The sequence below is a fragment of the Haliotis rufescens genome, unplaced genomic scaffold (assembly GCF_023055435.1).
Source record: "Haliotis rufescens isolate VD_foot unplaced genomic scaffold, xgHalRufe1.0.p SCAF_27, whole genome shotgun sequence".
NCBI classification, from domain to species: Eukaryota; Metazoa; Mollusca; class Gastropoda; order Lepetellida; family Haliotidae; genus Haliotis; species Haliotis rufescens.
In genome coordinates, this window is record NW_025963968.1 from 4,606,176 (window position 1) to 4,619,867 (window position 13,692).

At 41.7% G+C, this 13,692-nt stretch overlaps 1 protein-coding gene across 7 annotated transcripts in view; it reads left to right on the plus strand.

Annotated features, from left to right (window-relative positions):
- Nucleotides 1-8,294, plus strand: part of LOC124139372 (cytosolic purine 5'-nucleotidase-like) — a 210,343-nt gene extending 202,049 nt beyond the window's left edge. For all 7 annotated transcript variants that reach the window (XM_046506397.2, XM_046506393.2, XM_048402595.1 and 4 more), the window contains 6 exons: nucleotides 363-429; nucleotides 1,235-1,457; nucleotides 2,089-2,149; nucleotides 3,066-3,123; nucleotides 4,919-5,037; nucleotides 5,688-8,294. In XM_046506397.2, the coding sequence (XP_046362353.1) occupies nucleotides 363-429; nucleotides 1,235-1,457; nucleotides 2,089-2,149; nucleotides 3,066-3,123; nucleotides 4,919-5,037; nucleotides 5,688-5,963 (804 nt within the window). In that variant the 3' untranslated portion in view covers nucleotides 5,964-8,294. The remainder of the gene's footprint in view (nucleotides 1-362; nucleotides 430-1,234; nucleotides 1,458-2,088; nucleotides 2,150-3,065; nucleotides 3,124-4,918; nucleotides 5,038-5,687) is intronic.
- The last annotated feature ends 5,398 nt before the right edge of the window (nucleotides 8,295-13,692 follow it).

The window sequence follows — 13,692 nt, forward strand, 5'->3', positions numbered from 1 at the left end:
GTCGGCTCAGAGTCAGTATACTGTGTCTGAGTGGGGTTTTCATGTTAAACTGCGGCATGGTATCTCAGTGAGCAAGCACTATAAATCGGCATCAGTCCTGACTAGTACAAGCAGCCACACAAACACACACACGTACATGCACGTCGCTATATAAGTGCAATAATCTTGGGCGCGACATTAAACCCCATTTCACCTCACCTCACCTCACCTTTGCTTGGAAATAAAAATATTTGAGAAAAAAGTAAAATTTTTCTAAGCTGATGTTGCACTCATCTGTGTATCTGCACATGTAGGTGTTAAAGCAGCTACATTACCATCAGCCTAGAGATGTGACCATTATCATTGATTATCATCAATTTCAGGACACTGGATCTCTGAAGATTGGAACACACACCGGGCCCATCAAGACAGGGCAGATCTACTCAGGGGGTGGGTGCACATGCTATTCCACTGCCATGGTAACACAAACTTAAAATGAAAATCGGACCAGTTTTATACTCGATCAGAAAGGGAATTCGGTCATTACCGTATTCGACGTAATAAGTGCCCAGGGAGTTGAAAGATTAATTTCATGGTTTATGCTGACAGTCTGAATTGTTTATATATGACAGATACATTTTTCCAGAATTTAATTGCCCATAATTAAGGGTGCATATAACACACGAGTGCGTATTATACATGAATAAATAAGTCTTGTGTACATTGATCAATCGGAAGGGGGGGCTAATTGGGGTTGTTCACTTGCCAATATATTAGCAAATATCGCCGTGGGCGCTTATTAGAGCGGGGTGCTTATTACGTCGAATACGGTAGTAACATTCAGTTAGGGACTGGTCACTTATTATAGGGGCTGGTGGGCTGGTTGGATTGGTCTTAGGTCTGTATCATATTTCGCTGACCATCTTTTCATAGCACACACACACACACACCACACACACACACACACACCACACACACACTCTACAATAAATCAACAAATGACCAGTCCCTTAATAATGTACACAGTTGGTTTTTTTATGAAAAAAGAGAACTGACATTCTTTAATGCCCCCTCCCCCTCGACAAAATTGTCAATATTTCATGACAATCCCCCACCTCAATCTCCAATACGCACACACACCCTACAATAAATGACCTACAGTTAATTGTCAGTAAATGAAGAAGTACACTTTAACATTGCATGAAGTTGCTTCCTGCAGAGTGAGTGAGGAATGGTGATCTGTGTTGTGTATCAGGTTCCGTGGACCAGTTCTCGGAGCTGATGGGAACGTATGGCAGTGAGGTCCTCTACGTTGGGGATCACATATTTGGAGATATTCTCAAGTCCAAGAAGAGCCGAGGATGGCGAACCTTCTTGATCGTCCCCGAGATCACCCAGGAACTCCAAGTGTGGACGCACAAGCAGTCCCTGTTCTCCAAGCTGGAGGAACTTGACTGTAAGATCGGAGAGATTTACAAGTGAGTACCCCTGAACAAGCTGCGGAAGAAGAGGGACGATCAGTTTCAGCTTCCAGATTAGTACTGCTACTTATGAAAGAACCCCCCAAGATAATTGATTTTCGGGGGTTGTTGGTATGTTTTATTCATCATTTCTTATGAGTGAGTGAGTGAGTATGGTTTTATGTGGCTGTTAGCAATATTCACAGCAGGGGACACCAGAAATGGGCTCGACACATTGTACCCATGTGGGGAATCAAACCCAGATCTTCGGCGTGACGAGCGAATGCTTTCACCATAAGGCTACCCCACATTTCGTATGAACAGCAATGATAAAATCTTTTGTTTTATTTCACTTCACCTAAATGTAAAACAGAAACGGCCAAAAAATATATTGTCAAAAGTCATTATGTTTTTTTCTTATTTTAGTTTTTTGTTGTTTGTCACTCTTGTAAACTAGCTAACAAAATATAAGTCCCAATGGCCTCTTTCTCATGACCCTAATGTTAAATGTAACAAGTCAAGAGTCATCAGATTCAAATACCAGAGCAGCAAACCTCAAGGACCCAGGAACCCCATTAATTTCGAACACTGCAAGCTGCGTGCCATGCAATATATGCAACAGGTGTGCAAGATGTGTACTTTGTTTCAGAAACCTTGACAGCAGCAGCCAGGTGAAACCGGACATCAGCCGAATACAGACATCCATTAGGGTAAGATGTGTCTCCCTGGTCCTTGTTGCACGGGGCGATCTTAGCGCTACAATTATTATAAGTCTATGTTAAAGTATGGGAGTTACAATCGTCTAAGTGCTAAGATGTCTTTGTGAAACGGTGCCCTGGTTCTCCCAGGTTCTAAGCAATCTTAGCCCTACGACTATCGTATGCCAGTGTTAAAGTATGGGAGTTAGGATCACCTTAGCGCTAAGATGGTTTTGTGGAATGGGCCCTAGATCTCTGGGAGAACCAGGGCACCGTTTCACAAAGCAATCTTAGCCCTATGACTATCGTATGCCAGTGTTGAAGTATGGGAGTTATGATCACCTTAGCGCTAAGATGGTTTTGTGGAATGGGCCCTAGATCTCTGGGAGAACCAGGGCACCGTTTCACAAAGCAATCTTAGCCCTATGACTATCGTATGCCAGTGTTGAAGTATGGGAGTTATGATCACCTTAGCGCTAAGATGGTTTTGTGGAATGGGCCCTAGATCTCTGGGAGAACCAGGGCACCGTTTCACAAAGCAATCTTAGCCCTATGACTATCGTATGCCAGTGTTAAAGTATGGGAGTTACGATCACCTTAGCGCTAAGATGGTTTTGTGGAATGGGCCCTAGATCTCTGGGAGAACCAGGGCACTGTTTCACAAAGCAATCTTAGCCCTATGACTATCGTATGCCAGTGTTGAAGTATGGGAGTTATGATCACCTTAGCGCTAAGATGGCTTTGTGGCACTCGGCCCAGAGACTGGCTATTAATTCAAGGCGGGCTGAAAAAAATCATGGGAGGTAAACCAAAAAGATGGGAATTGGTAAAAAAAACTGTCAAGCATTTTGGCAGGGTCTGTTATTACAGTATTTGGAATAGGTATTCGTTTTGGCTAAAAAAGTAATTGTTTTTGTATTTATTCTAGGAAACCACTCATGAGATGGATATGGCGTATGGAATTCTGGGAAGCCTCTTCAGAAGTGGTGAGAAAATGTTTGTCTTTCTCTGAACCAACTATAATATGTATAACAAATTATGTGTGTCCTTAGTAGAGTGGTCGGTATTTTATGAAGGTCTCGAGGTGTAATTGATTCTCAGAGGGTCTCGGAGTGTACTGGATTCTAGGAAGGTCTCAGGGTGTACTGGATTCTAGGAAGGTCTCGGGGTGTACTGGATTCTAGGAAGGTCTCGGGGTGTACTGGATTCTAGGAAGGTCTCGGGGTGTACTGGATTCTAGGAAGGTCTCGGGGTGTACTGAATTCTAGGAAGGTGTCAGGGTGTACTGAATTCTAGGAAAGTCTCGTGGTGTACTGGATTCTAGGAGGGTCTCATGGTGTACTGGATTCTAGGAGGGTCTCGGGGTGTACTGGATTCTAGGAGGGTCTCGGGGTGTACTGGATTCTAGGAGGGTCTCGAGGTGTACTGGATTCTAGGAGGGTCTTGGGGTGTACTGGATTCTAAGAGGGTCTCGGGGTGTACTGGATTCTAGGTGGGTCTCAGGGTGTACTGGATTCTAGAAAGGTCTCTGGGTGTACTGGATTCTAGGAGGGTCTCGGGGTATACTGGATTCTAGGAGGGTCTTGAGGTGTACTGGATTCTAGGAAGCTCTCGGGGAGTACTGGATTCTTGGAAGGTCTTGGGTTGTACTCGATTCTTGGAAGGTCTCGAGGTGTACTGGATTCTAGGAAGGTATCGGAGTGTACTGGATTCTAGGAGGGTCTTGGGGTGTATTGGATTCTAGGAGGGTCTTGGGGTGTACTGGATTCTAGGAGGGTCTTGGAGTGTACTGGATTCTAGGAGGGTTTTGGGGTGTTTCGGATTCTAGGAGGGTCTTGGGGTGTACTGGATTCTAGGACGGTTGAGGGATTGACAGGATTTTGGAAAGCTCGAGGTGTGTGCAGAAACTTTTAGAAGTCTATGAGTGTTCAGTATTCAATGAGGGTCCAGGTTGTATTGGATTTCATGGTGTACTGGATTCTAGGAGGGTCTCGGGGTGTACTGGATTCTAGGAGTGTCTCGGGGTGTACTGGATTCTAGGAGGGTCTCGAGGTGTACTGGATTCTAGGAGGGTCTTGGGGTGTACTGGATTCTAAGAGGGTCTCGGGGTGTACTGGATTCTAGGTGGGTCTCAGGGTGTACTGGATTCTAGAAAGGTCTCTGGGTGTACTGGATTCTAGGAGGGTCTCGGGGTATACTGGATTCTAGGAGGGTCTCGAGGTGTACTGGATTCTAGGAAGCTCTCGGGGAGTACTGGATTCTTGGAAGGTCTTGGGTTGTACTCGATTCTTGGAAGGTCTCGAGGTGTACTGGATTCTAGGAAGGTATCGGAGTGTACTGGATTCTAGGAGGGTCTTGGGGTGTATTGGATTCTAGGAGGGTCTTGGGGTGTACTGGATTCTAGGAAGGTCTTGGGGTGTACTGGATTCTAGGAGGGTCTTGGAGTGTACTGGATTCTAGGAGGGTTTTGGGGTGTATTGGATTCTAGGAGGGTCTTGGGGTGTACTGGATTCTAGGACGGTTGAGGGATTGACAGGATTTTGGAAAGCTCGAGGTGTGTGCAGAAACTTTTAGAAGTCTATGAGTGTTCAGTATTCAATGAGGGTCCAGGTTGTATTGGATTTTACAAAGGTCAAGGGGTGTACAGTATGTAACAAAGGTCATGGGGTTTATAGGAGTTTACAAAGGTCAAGGGGTTTACTGTATTTAACAAAGGTCCAAATATTATCAGCCGACTTTGTTCTCATGGAAGAACACATTTTCATGTTTCTCTGTTTCCAGGATCCCGCCAGACATTCTTCGCCAGCCAGGTGATGCGGTACGCCGACCTGTACGCTGCGTCGTTCATGAACCTCATCCACTACCCCTTCACCTACATCTTCAGGGCCCCGGCCATGCTGGTAATACTACAGCCTTGAAATACTGATTGCCACACAACTCATCACATGCAAATCCAGAATGGAATATTTGCAAACCTAAATGACTTTTCACACGAATGTTTTTTCTCAAATGAATGATTACATGAGTAAAAGTAGTTGACAGATTAACCAGAGAGGTGTTACATATGAATCCGTTTTCATAACATCTTTATTTACATATGAGTAACCACTACAATCAACATTCTTAAACAAGACTAAAGTTGGTAATGCTTTATGGATTTGGTAAAAAAATCCTTGTAAGCAAATAGCAAATAGACATTATTGTTTGTGCTTCAAGACATGTTTGGGTCAGGTCATTAATATTATAGGTGGAGGGGAGATTGGTCTTAGGACTGTATCATATTTTGCTAACCCCTCCCCCATTTTATATACCAGTTTTTCCTGCCTTACCCCCCCCCCCCCCCAAAAAAAAAAATTAAATAAATAACTATTTTAAAAAGTAAATAAATAAATAAATAAATAAATCCATGTAACGTTTAATAGAATTGTGTCATTTCTTCATATCATCAGAGAGGATTTATGATTCTGACCAAGGCCCAACCGAGACTGATATTGACGCTCGTCTCGCAGCAGTTCCATTTGTCCTGAGTGTTTCAACTCTCTGTTGCCAGATGCCTCATGAATCGACTGTAGGCCATGATGCTCCTCTTGAAGATGACACTTCTCTGTGTTTCGCCGACCGGTCCCGCTCCAATGAGGGAGTCGCTCACAACGAGACCCCGAAACGCTACCGTCTGACCCGTAGCGCTAGCCTCGTGCCCCGCCTGCACGCCCCTACTCCGAGGCAGTTCACCCAAGTTCAGGACGACGACGACGTTGACGGCTTCAACCCTCTCGCCCCATCTGTTGGAAGTCTAGCAGAAGGGGAGGAGGAGGACAATATGTAAAGGGGGATAACTCTGGGTTATCCTCTCACGTGGTTGATGTCAAGTGGCTAGTGTGTTCATTCAAGGCTCTGGTTGGAGTCTTGCCATGAGAAGAGATACTGAACAGAAAAAGTTATAGATCATGACTATTTCTTAGGATACTTTTTTGTGTGTGGTCAGTTTTCACAACAAAAATATGTCCCAAACTATTCATGATCCCTAACATTTTTTGTTGAGTATATGTGGTGTTCACAAGAGAGTCATCTTAAACCTCACATCACCATGTGGTATTAATTCTGGGCCCTGTTCCAGAAAGCGATCTTAGCACTAAGGTGATCGTAAGTCCCATACTCTAACATAGGTTTACGATCATCGTAGCGCTAAGATCGCTTTGAGGAACAGGGCCCAGGTCTACAGAGGGGCCATGGTTTGTTTTATTTTACAATCTTAGCCAAGCTTCATAGAAAATACTCACCTGCATGTCCCATGACATGATCAGGTTGTTGTGTATATTGCTTTATGAGAGTTACACCGATAGCTATCTACTTCTTGTATTAATCCATCGAGCAAAACCTCTAGGATCAAGGAAACTGTGTTAGTATAACTCAACATGTATTCTTTACAGTTTAAATGTTAACTGAGTGAAAGCTCGTTTCTTCCTTATTATATTTGATTATCATTTTGATGTAGTTGATTACAGTAAGCAAGTTCTACTCAACTTTTAAGTTAAGTGTGGCTGAATCAATTTGACCAAATCTATCTCAGTGATGCAGGGTGTGCCATGCTCTGTTTCCATGGTTATTATTTCTCATGTCTTGAAGTATTGTGATAGCTAATGGAGAACAGAGTATCACAATGTAATAAATGCTTTATTTGGGATAACATTTTCCTGGTAAAGTACAAATTCTAGTACTTTTGGGGGTTGAGTCCCATCCAGTCAGAATTACACAGTCATATGGAACATCTGAGTTTGGAATCTCATTTTGTGAAATGTTTTACAGTCTTTATTGTTTAAGCTTCTCAGTGTTTTTAGTTAGAGATCATCTTTGTTTTAATCAAGTTTCTTATTGTCTGTTCTGTTTGAAGTGGCGATCTTGTAGTCGAGTGACCATGAGAGTGTGTTTTATGCAGACTGTTACATAGTTGAGCCATTCCAGAGAGTTTCGTTGAACTTTGATGCAACTTTATGTGAGTTAGATGCAATGTATAAGTAAATGTACAGAATATTCCTCAATATTGTCCACTTTTGTAAATGGCATATCGGTACTGACTAGTATACCTTTGTGATATATATATTTTGGCAAATATTTTTTAACTACGCAAAATAAAATATGCATATTAATGAGAAAAGCTATGGTATGCCGCACACTGCCACTGTAGTACAAAATGTTTTTGTTTGATATTTTTTACATGTTTGTGACCTTTTCAGACTTCTGCTCACAGTATCCCAATAGACTTGTAGCAATAGCATGAAGCACATATATATCAATTTTATATTTTAGAATGTTCATTTTGATAGTTTTACCCTTTTTTCTTTACAACCCATGTGATGTGATATCTGTTGATTTGGTATATGATTGAATCTTAAACTCAACGTGCAATGATCACCTCAAGGCCCTGTACCACTTCTTGATGTTAGTTGTCACACTACTGGTACATTTCCATCATCCAAAATTTAATTTTTAAGTTGATAAAAATCTCAAATCGAATGACGTCATTAACACTGTCAACAGATCAGCATGCATTCAAATTGCTCTCTTACCTTCCTGGAGGTAACTTTCTCTTCACATCATCTTACCAGGTACCCATTTACAGCTTGATGGAAGGCCTTTTCCAAATGTGTGTGAACTATAGACTGGGAACATCCGAACTATTGACCGATCATGTTACAAATTCTTGTTTTAATAACCCATTCTGAAAAGAATCTCATGGTAATACTAAGGCATCACGGGGCGGTGGGGTAGCCTAGTGGTTAAAGCCTTCGCTCGTCCAAGGTTCGATTCCCAACATGGGTACAATGTGTGAAGCACATTTCTGGTGTTCCCCGCCGTGATATTGCTAGAATATTGCTAAAAGGGGCGTAAAATCAAACTCATTCACTCACTAAGGCATCACATTCATTTAAATACAGAAAGTAATATGCTGCTGTCAGTAATATTTGGGATGATAGAATGAATGTTGAAAATACCCGGATATTTATAATACAAAACCAAGTGTGTTCCCTTTGGACATGAAGTGTATGTGCAGGATGAATATCAGATGTTGTTGCTCTTTAGCCCATGTCAATATTTTATGAACTTTATAGCTCTTATTATACTGTATTATGTGATGAAATAAAGATTTCTAATCATGTCATGTTTTCATGCTGTTTTCCCACTTTTACCTGTGCATGTAGTAGTTAATATATATTTTACAAATAAGGAGTGAGTGAGTGAGTGAGTGAGTGAGTGAGTATGGTTTAGCATACAACAACACTCACGTGGAATGTACACACTGATACTCATAAAGACATACCAGTAACACATAATACCTGGATACAAAATTTAATTTATGATCGAATTGCTGTGCAGAGTTGTGTCCCCTAGGTATGCCTGGATCATATGAATGTTGGTTCCAAATCCTACATTCATTTATAGTCCTTTGTGTGCCAGGACCACACTGTGCTTGTGTGTTGTTTTTTCACTTTGGGATTGGCTCCCACATCAAGCTGACTCGCTGTGATATGACCGAAATACTGTTCAAAGCGATGCTGAACCAAACTCACTCCCATCAGTGCTAGAAATTAAGGGATCCTCGGTTCCTTGCAGTTTCATGCCATAGAATTTCAAGTTATATAAATAAACCCTCTAATTTTGTATTTCTAAAATATTGGCATTATTATGAATATCACAAGGACCGCCATGGTTTTCATTCTTAATTTCAAACACTGTTAAAAAACATGACAAACACATAACTTACATTATTGGATTATTATTGTATTTCACAGTATCCAACATTTCAGATAGACCCGATAAGTTTGATCGTTCATCGTTCATGAGAAGATAATATACATGATATAGGTGGTCAAAAATAAATAATATCTGCATAAAATTTAATATGATAAATAGGTCTCTAAATACAATACTCTGTATACCATACTTGTATGAATACATCTTCTGTTGATGTGGCACTGGCAACAAACTAACGTGGTGAATTCCTGTAGACCAATAAATGATACATATATAAATCTACACAAAGGTAATGTTCTATAACAAGGCTGTAGGTCACCTACTGCTGGGCAATTTGTACTCTAGAAACGAGAAATAGAGGGCTGTAGGCATAGTGATATTGAAAATCACTTTCACATCATGCTACAACAGCTTGAAAGTCAAAAAGAGTCTAGACCTTGTTTACGGTTTAACGCTTCACAAAGCGTCACAGTGAGGCAGAAACTGACATTTCATCCCAATGCTCTCTTCCGACCCGTGAAGATTCCGGGGTAGAATAGGTCTTCAGCAACCCATGCTTGCCGTAAAAGCTGACTATGCTTGTCGTAAAAGCCGACTAATGGGATCGGGTGGTCAGGCTTGCTGACTTGGTTGATGCATGTCATCGATCCCAATTGCGTGGATCGATGATCATGATATCAATCACTGGATTGTCTGGTCCAGACTCGATTATTTACAGACCGCCGTCATATAGCTGCAATATTGCTGAGTGCGGCGTTAAACAACAAACAAACAAACAATGCTCTCTTCTTATCACATAAGGTGTTCAGTGGGGCTGAAATATTAGATCTACCTGTCCATGCATTTTACAATATGCAGTATATGCAGACTGTGTAACAATATGTACTAGAAACATACAATGTGATTGTGTGCTCATATTTGTAAAGCTTGTCGATTCTGTTGAATTCACTTTCTCATGTCTTGGGACCTTATTTCGTATTTGGAACTGATTTATTAATGTGAGACACTAAAGGTTTGTCACATGATAAAGACATATTTTCATAAAAGGACAAATTAAAGAAAACATTTCAGCAAGATATGATCAACATATCAATACATATCATAATGGACAAAGTATTTTGCAATTAATCAATCAATTGCATAGTAAATGATATAATTTCACAACAAGCTGCAATTATCAATATGAACATTCAGCATTTTCTCCACTAACTATGACATCAGTTCTTGCATTATATAATATAAATGTAACGCTACTTTCCCAGGGAATTATCATTTCCAGAAGCCCGAGGTCGTCCATTAACTGTCTGACAAAGGAGGGCAGTTGAAAAGACCGAGGGCTTCTGCAAATGATAATGCCTTGAAAAATTATTATAGCTAAAATAGATAGAATATGTTATCAAATAAAATAAACAATATCGATTTTGAAACATTTACTGCAATCAACACACAACAAATGTCACTGACCCACTTTTACAAATATGGAAACATCACTGAACAAACCAGATGACGTCACTATTGAATGTCACCTATCCCTATACCTATGACGTCACCTAACAACAGGCATGATAATGGCCCGTCGTCAAGCAATATGAGGGCATTATCAAGCTACAGCATGTACAGTGGCCCGCTCATTTCTGATAACATGAGGGAGGTTTATTGATCATTCTATCCATTTTCGCCATAATTCCCTATAGCAGTTTACATCTATTACATCATTAGCCATAAACTCCTGTTTGGGCTCTCATCACACTATAAAATCTGTAAGATTTTCATCCGACACCCCCTTCACTGATACACATTTCTAATTGTTGTGAGGGAAATTGCTAGATGCAACTGTCACTTCTTTACTGCGTTTCCAGATGTAAATATAAAAATTGTTGGGATCACGTTTGTCGGATTATTTCACACTGTAACTTCTTGAGACCGTCAAAAAGGGAGTGAGTGAGTGAGTTGGGTTTAACACCGCTTTTAACAGTATTCCAGTTATATCACGGTGTGTCAGCTTAATGTGGGAGGAAAGCCCGAAGTGATTCAGGTCTCAGACGTTTACCACTTCGGTGAAACCCACGAGCACGGGTATGGTGCTGACAAACCTAGAAACATAATCAGGGCAAACTGAGATTCTAACAATCATATGTTTCTGGCGTGCCCAAGGGATGCAACTCTGCACAGCAAATCACGGCATCTTAGACGACTGCCCCCCCCCCCCCCCCCATCAAAAAGACAAGTACAGATACAACGATAGAAACTAACAGTTTCAGCCCACTAGTCCATATACCAAACCCCCCCCACACACACACACACAAAAGGGCAAATTTCTACTAGTCCTTAGGATACCTTAAGTATTGGGCAACTTGGCAAGGACAATAGGACTAGTGCCAATTTCTAACTCTGAGATAGAGAGCAGATATAACAGATTAGGGAGTATAAAAAAGTTCTCGTAAGTACCAGGTAGTTAGTTTAGAAATGTATTGTTGGAGATGGACTCTCCCTCTCCCTCTCCATCTGGTGTCTGTTTCTTTGATCAACTGGTCTGAGATCTCCACCCTTGGTGCCAAGCATACAAAAGGAGTTACTATTCCCTAACTTCAGGATGGAAGGTCTGCAAACATCTATCAATGGAAGAGTTTAAGAAACTTTCCAAGGTTTGGGGTGTTAAACTGAAACCATCAAGAAAGACCACTAAATCATCGGCTAAAAACTACCATTCTAACTACACTTAATAGGATGAAGGGGAAAGTATTGTAGTAAGACGATCTCCACTTCCGTCGGAGACATCGGTTTCCCTCGGAAGTGTTCAGGCAGCTGAGGCCAAGATGCATGTGGCGGAGCACTGCCGGAAAAGAGTCTGTCTGCAACCGAAGCTTCTAACAAGGTAAAAATCCCTAGTTCCGAGCTAAGCAGTCGCAGGTCATATTTTGACATTACACTACAAGGATCGGGCCGTACGATCATACTACCAATTGACGAAATCCTCAGAGTAGCTAATCACCATATTCTTCGCGGATGTAAAATTACTACAGTGGCGCTGCGAACAGGATTACGATTTCTGCTTTTGAACGGGCAGCCATTTTGATTGTTTTGACCGTTGGCGATCTATAGTGTAAATGTTGTCGTACGATTGGAAGACATTTTCCATTTATTGTAATTATTGATGCTATATGTAACTATATGTATGTCTTAAACAATTTTCATTCATGTGCCACACGAATTGACCTGTTTGGCAGATTCTGAGAAATTTTGACAGTCAACGAACCCTTTGACCTCGTGACCCTTACCCTCATCCGTGATACTTTGCATACGACCAATTTTGGTTTACCGTGATATCTATTCTTCATGAATTAATCAATATAATTGAAATCTGTAATGACGAAACAACATAGGAATCGTTCAATATTGTCAACATTGGGATTACACACTCGCTGTGTTTTGATTTAATTTCTTTCAAAATATAAGATTGCTCAACAATCTCAAGTTTGGATCACACACCAGCTGTGTTTTGCGATAGATTTTGGAAAACACAGAGTTTCACCTTGTTCATAAAGTGAATTAGGACATCAAACTGTATCAAACCATAGTAGAAGAAAAAATTAACACAAACTCTTGTGAAATTCAAGATTTGATCACAGTGCCTGGCATCGGCAAAATTAATAATGGCACACATGGAGAATAATAGGGAAATCACCAGGGAGGGATTTTTAAACTTAAAAATTCATAAAGTCAGCACCTTGGTTGACTATTTTTAATTTCTCTGTACCTGAAAAGAAATAGAGGTAATACAAGCCCAGAAATAGGAAGCCCCGCAATGTGTAACCAGCCTCTGGCGTTCTCCAACCAGCCATGTCAAGTTCAGTCAATATGGGGCAAGGTTCTGCTTGTATTTCATCAGTGTATGGGGGCTTAGGGGGTTTAATGACCCCATTACATCAACCACCACCAGTCGGCGGTGTTGCGAGCACTCTTGCAACAGCCAATCGTATAACACCACCTGTCGGTGGTGTTGCGACCACTCTTGCAACACCCACTCATATACCACCACCACTGGTTGCGAGCACTCTGGCAACAGCCAATCGTATGCCACCACCTCTAGTTGCGAGCACTCATCCCCACATCCTGGCACAGTACTCACCTTACCAGTACTCACCATACTCACCGCCAGTGTTTACTCAAGTCGCAGCTCTCCGATATGAGGAAGAGTTGCGTCAAAGAAGTACATTCAACCAAACACTATTGGCAGAACGCCAAGAGTGGACACAACAGGTACCGGTAAGCAGCCCAGTCCAAACCCCAGACCAGAATATCCATGGTGGGGTTTGACCCAAAGTGCCTGCACAGGCAACAGCATCTCGGATACAATGTGACCGAACTAGACAGCAACAAAATTTGATTTCTGTCATTGATAAATATCAGGCAACACATGAAGTCCAAACAATTCCCCAGCCAAGAAGGATGAAAATCAATCAGGAAGGAATATACATCCTGGGCAATTTCTGAGTGACCAAGAGTATGGGGCAGGGAATGTCAGACAACACACACAGATTGTTACAGAGAAAGAGCATGGTCGTCCAAGTCCCAGAGAACCGGAGATCTGCATAGAGCCAGTGCTTGATGATGAGGAATACAGGTTTCCTAACCGAGGAAGGGCCAGACAGCATCAACCTAGGCAGGGCTATGCAAGACAGGACCGACACAGCCCGGCAATCAAGGTACCCAGGGCAATGGTCGTTGATGGAAAGAGTCGTTGGTCGGCTTTTTACTTGAAGTTTAGGACTTATGCCAAACCGGAGAACGGGGATTCTGAG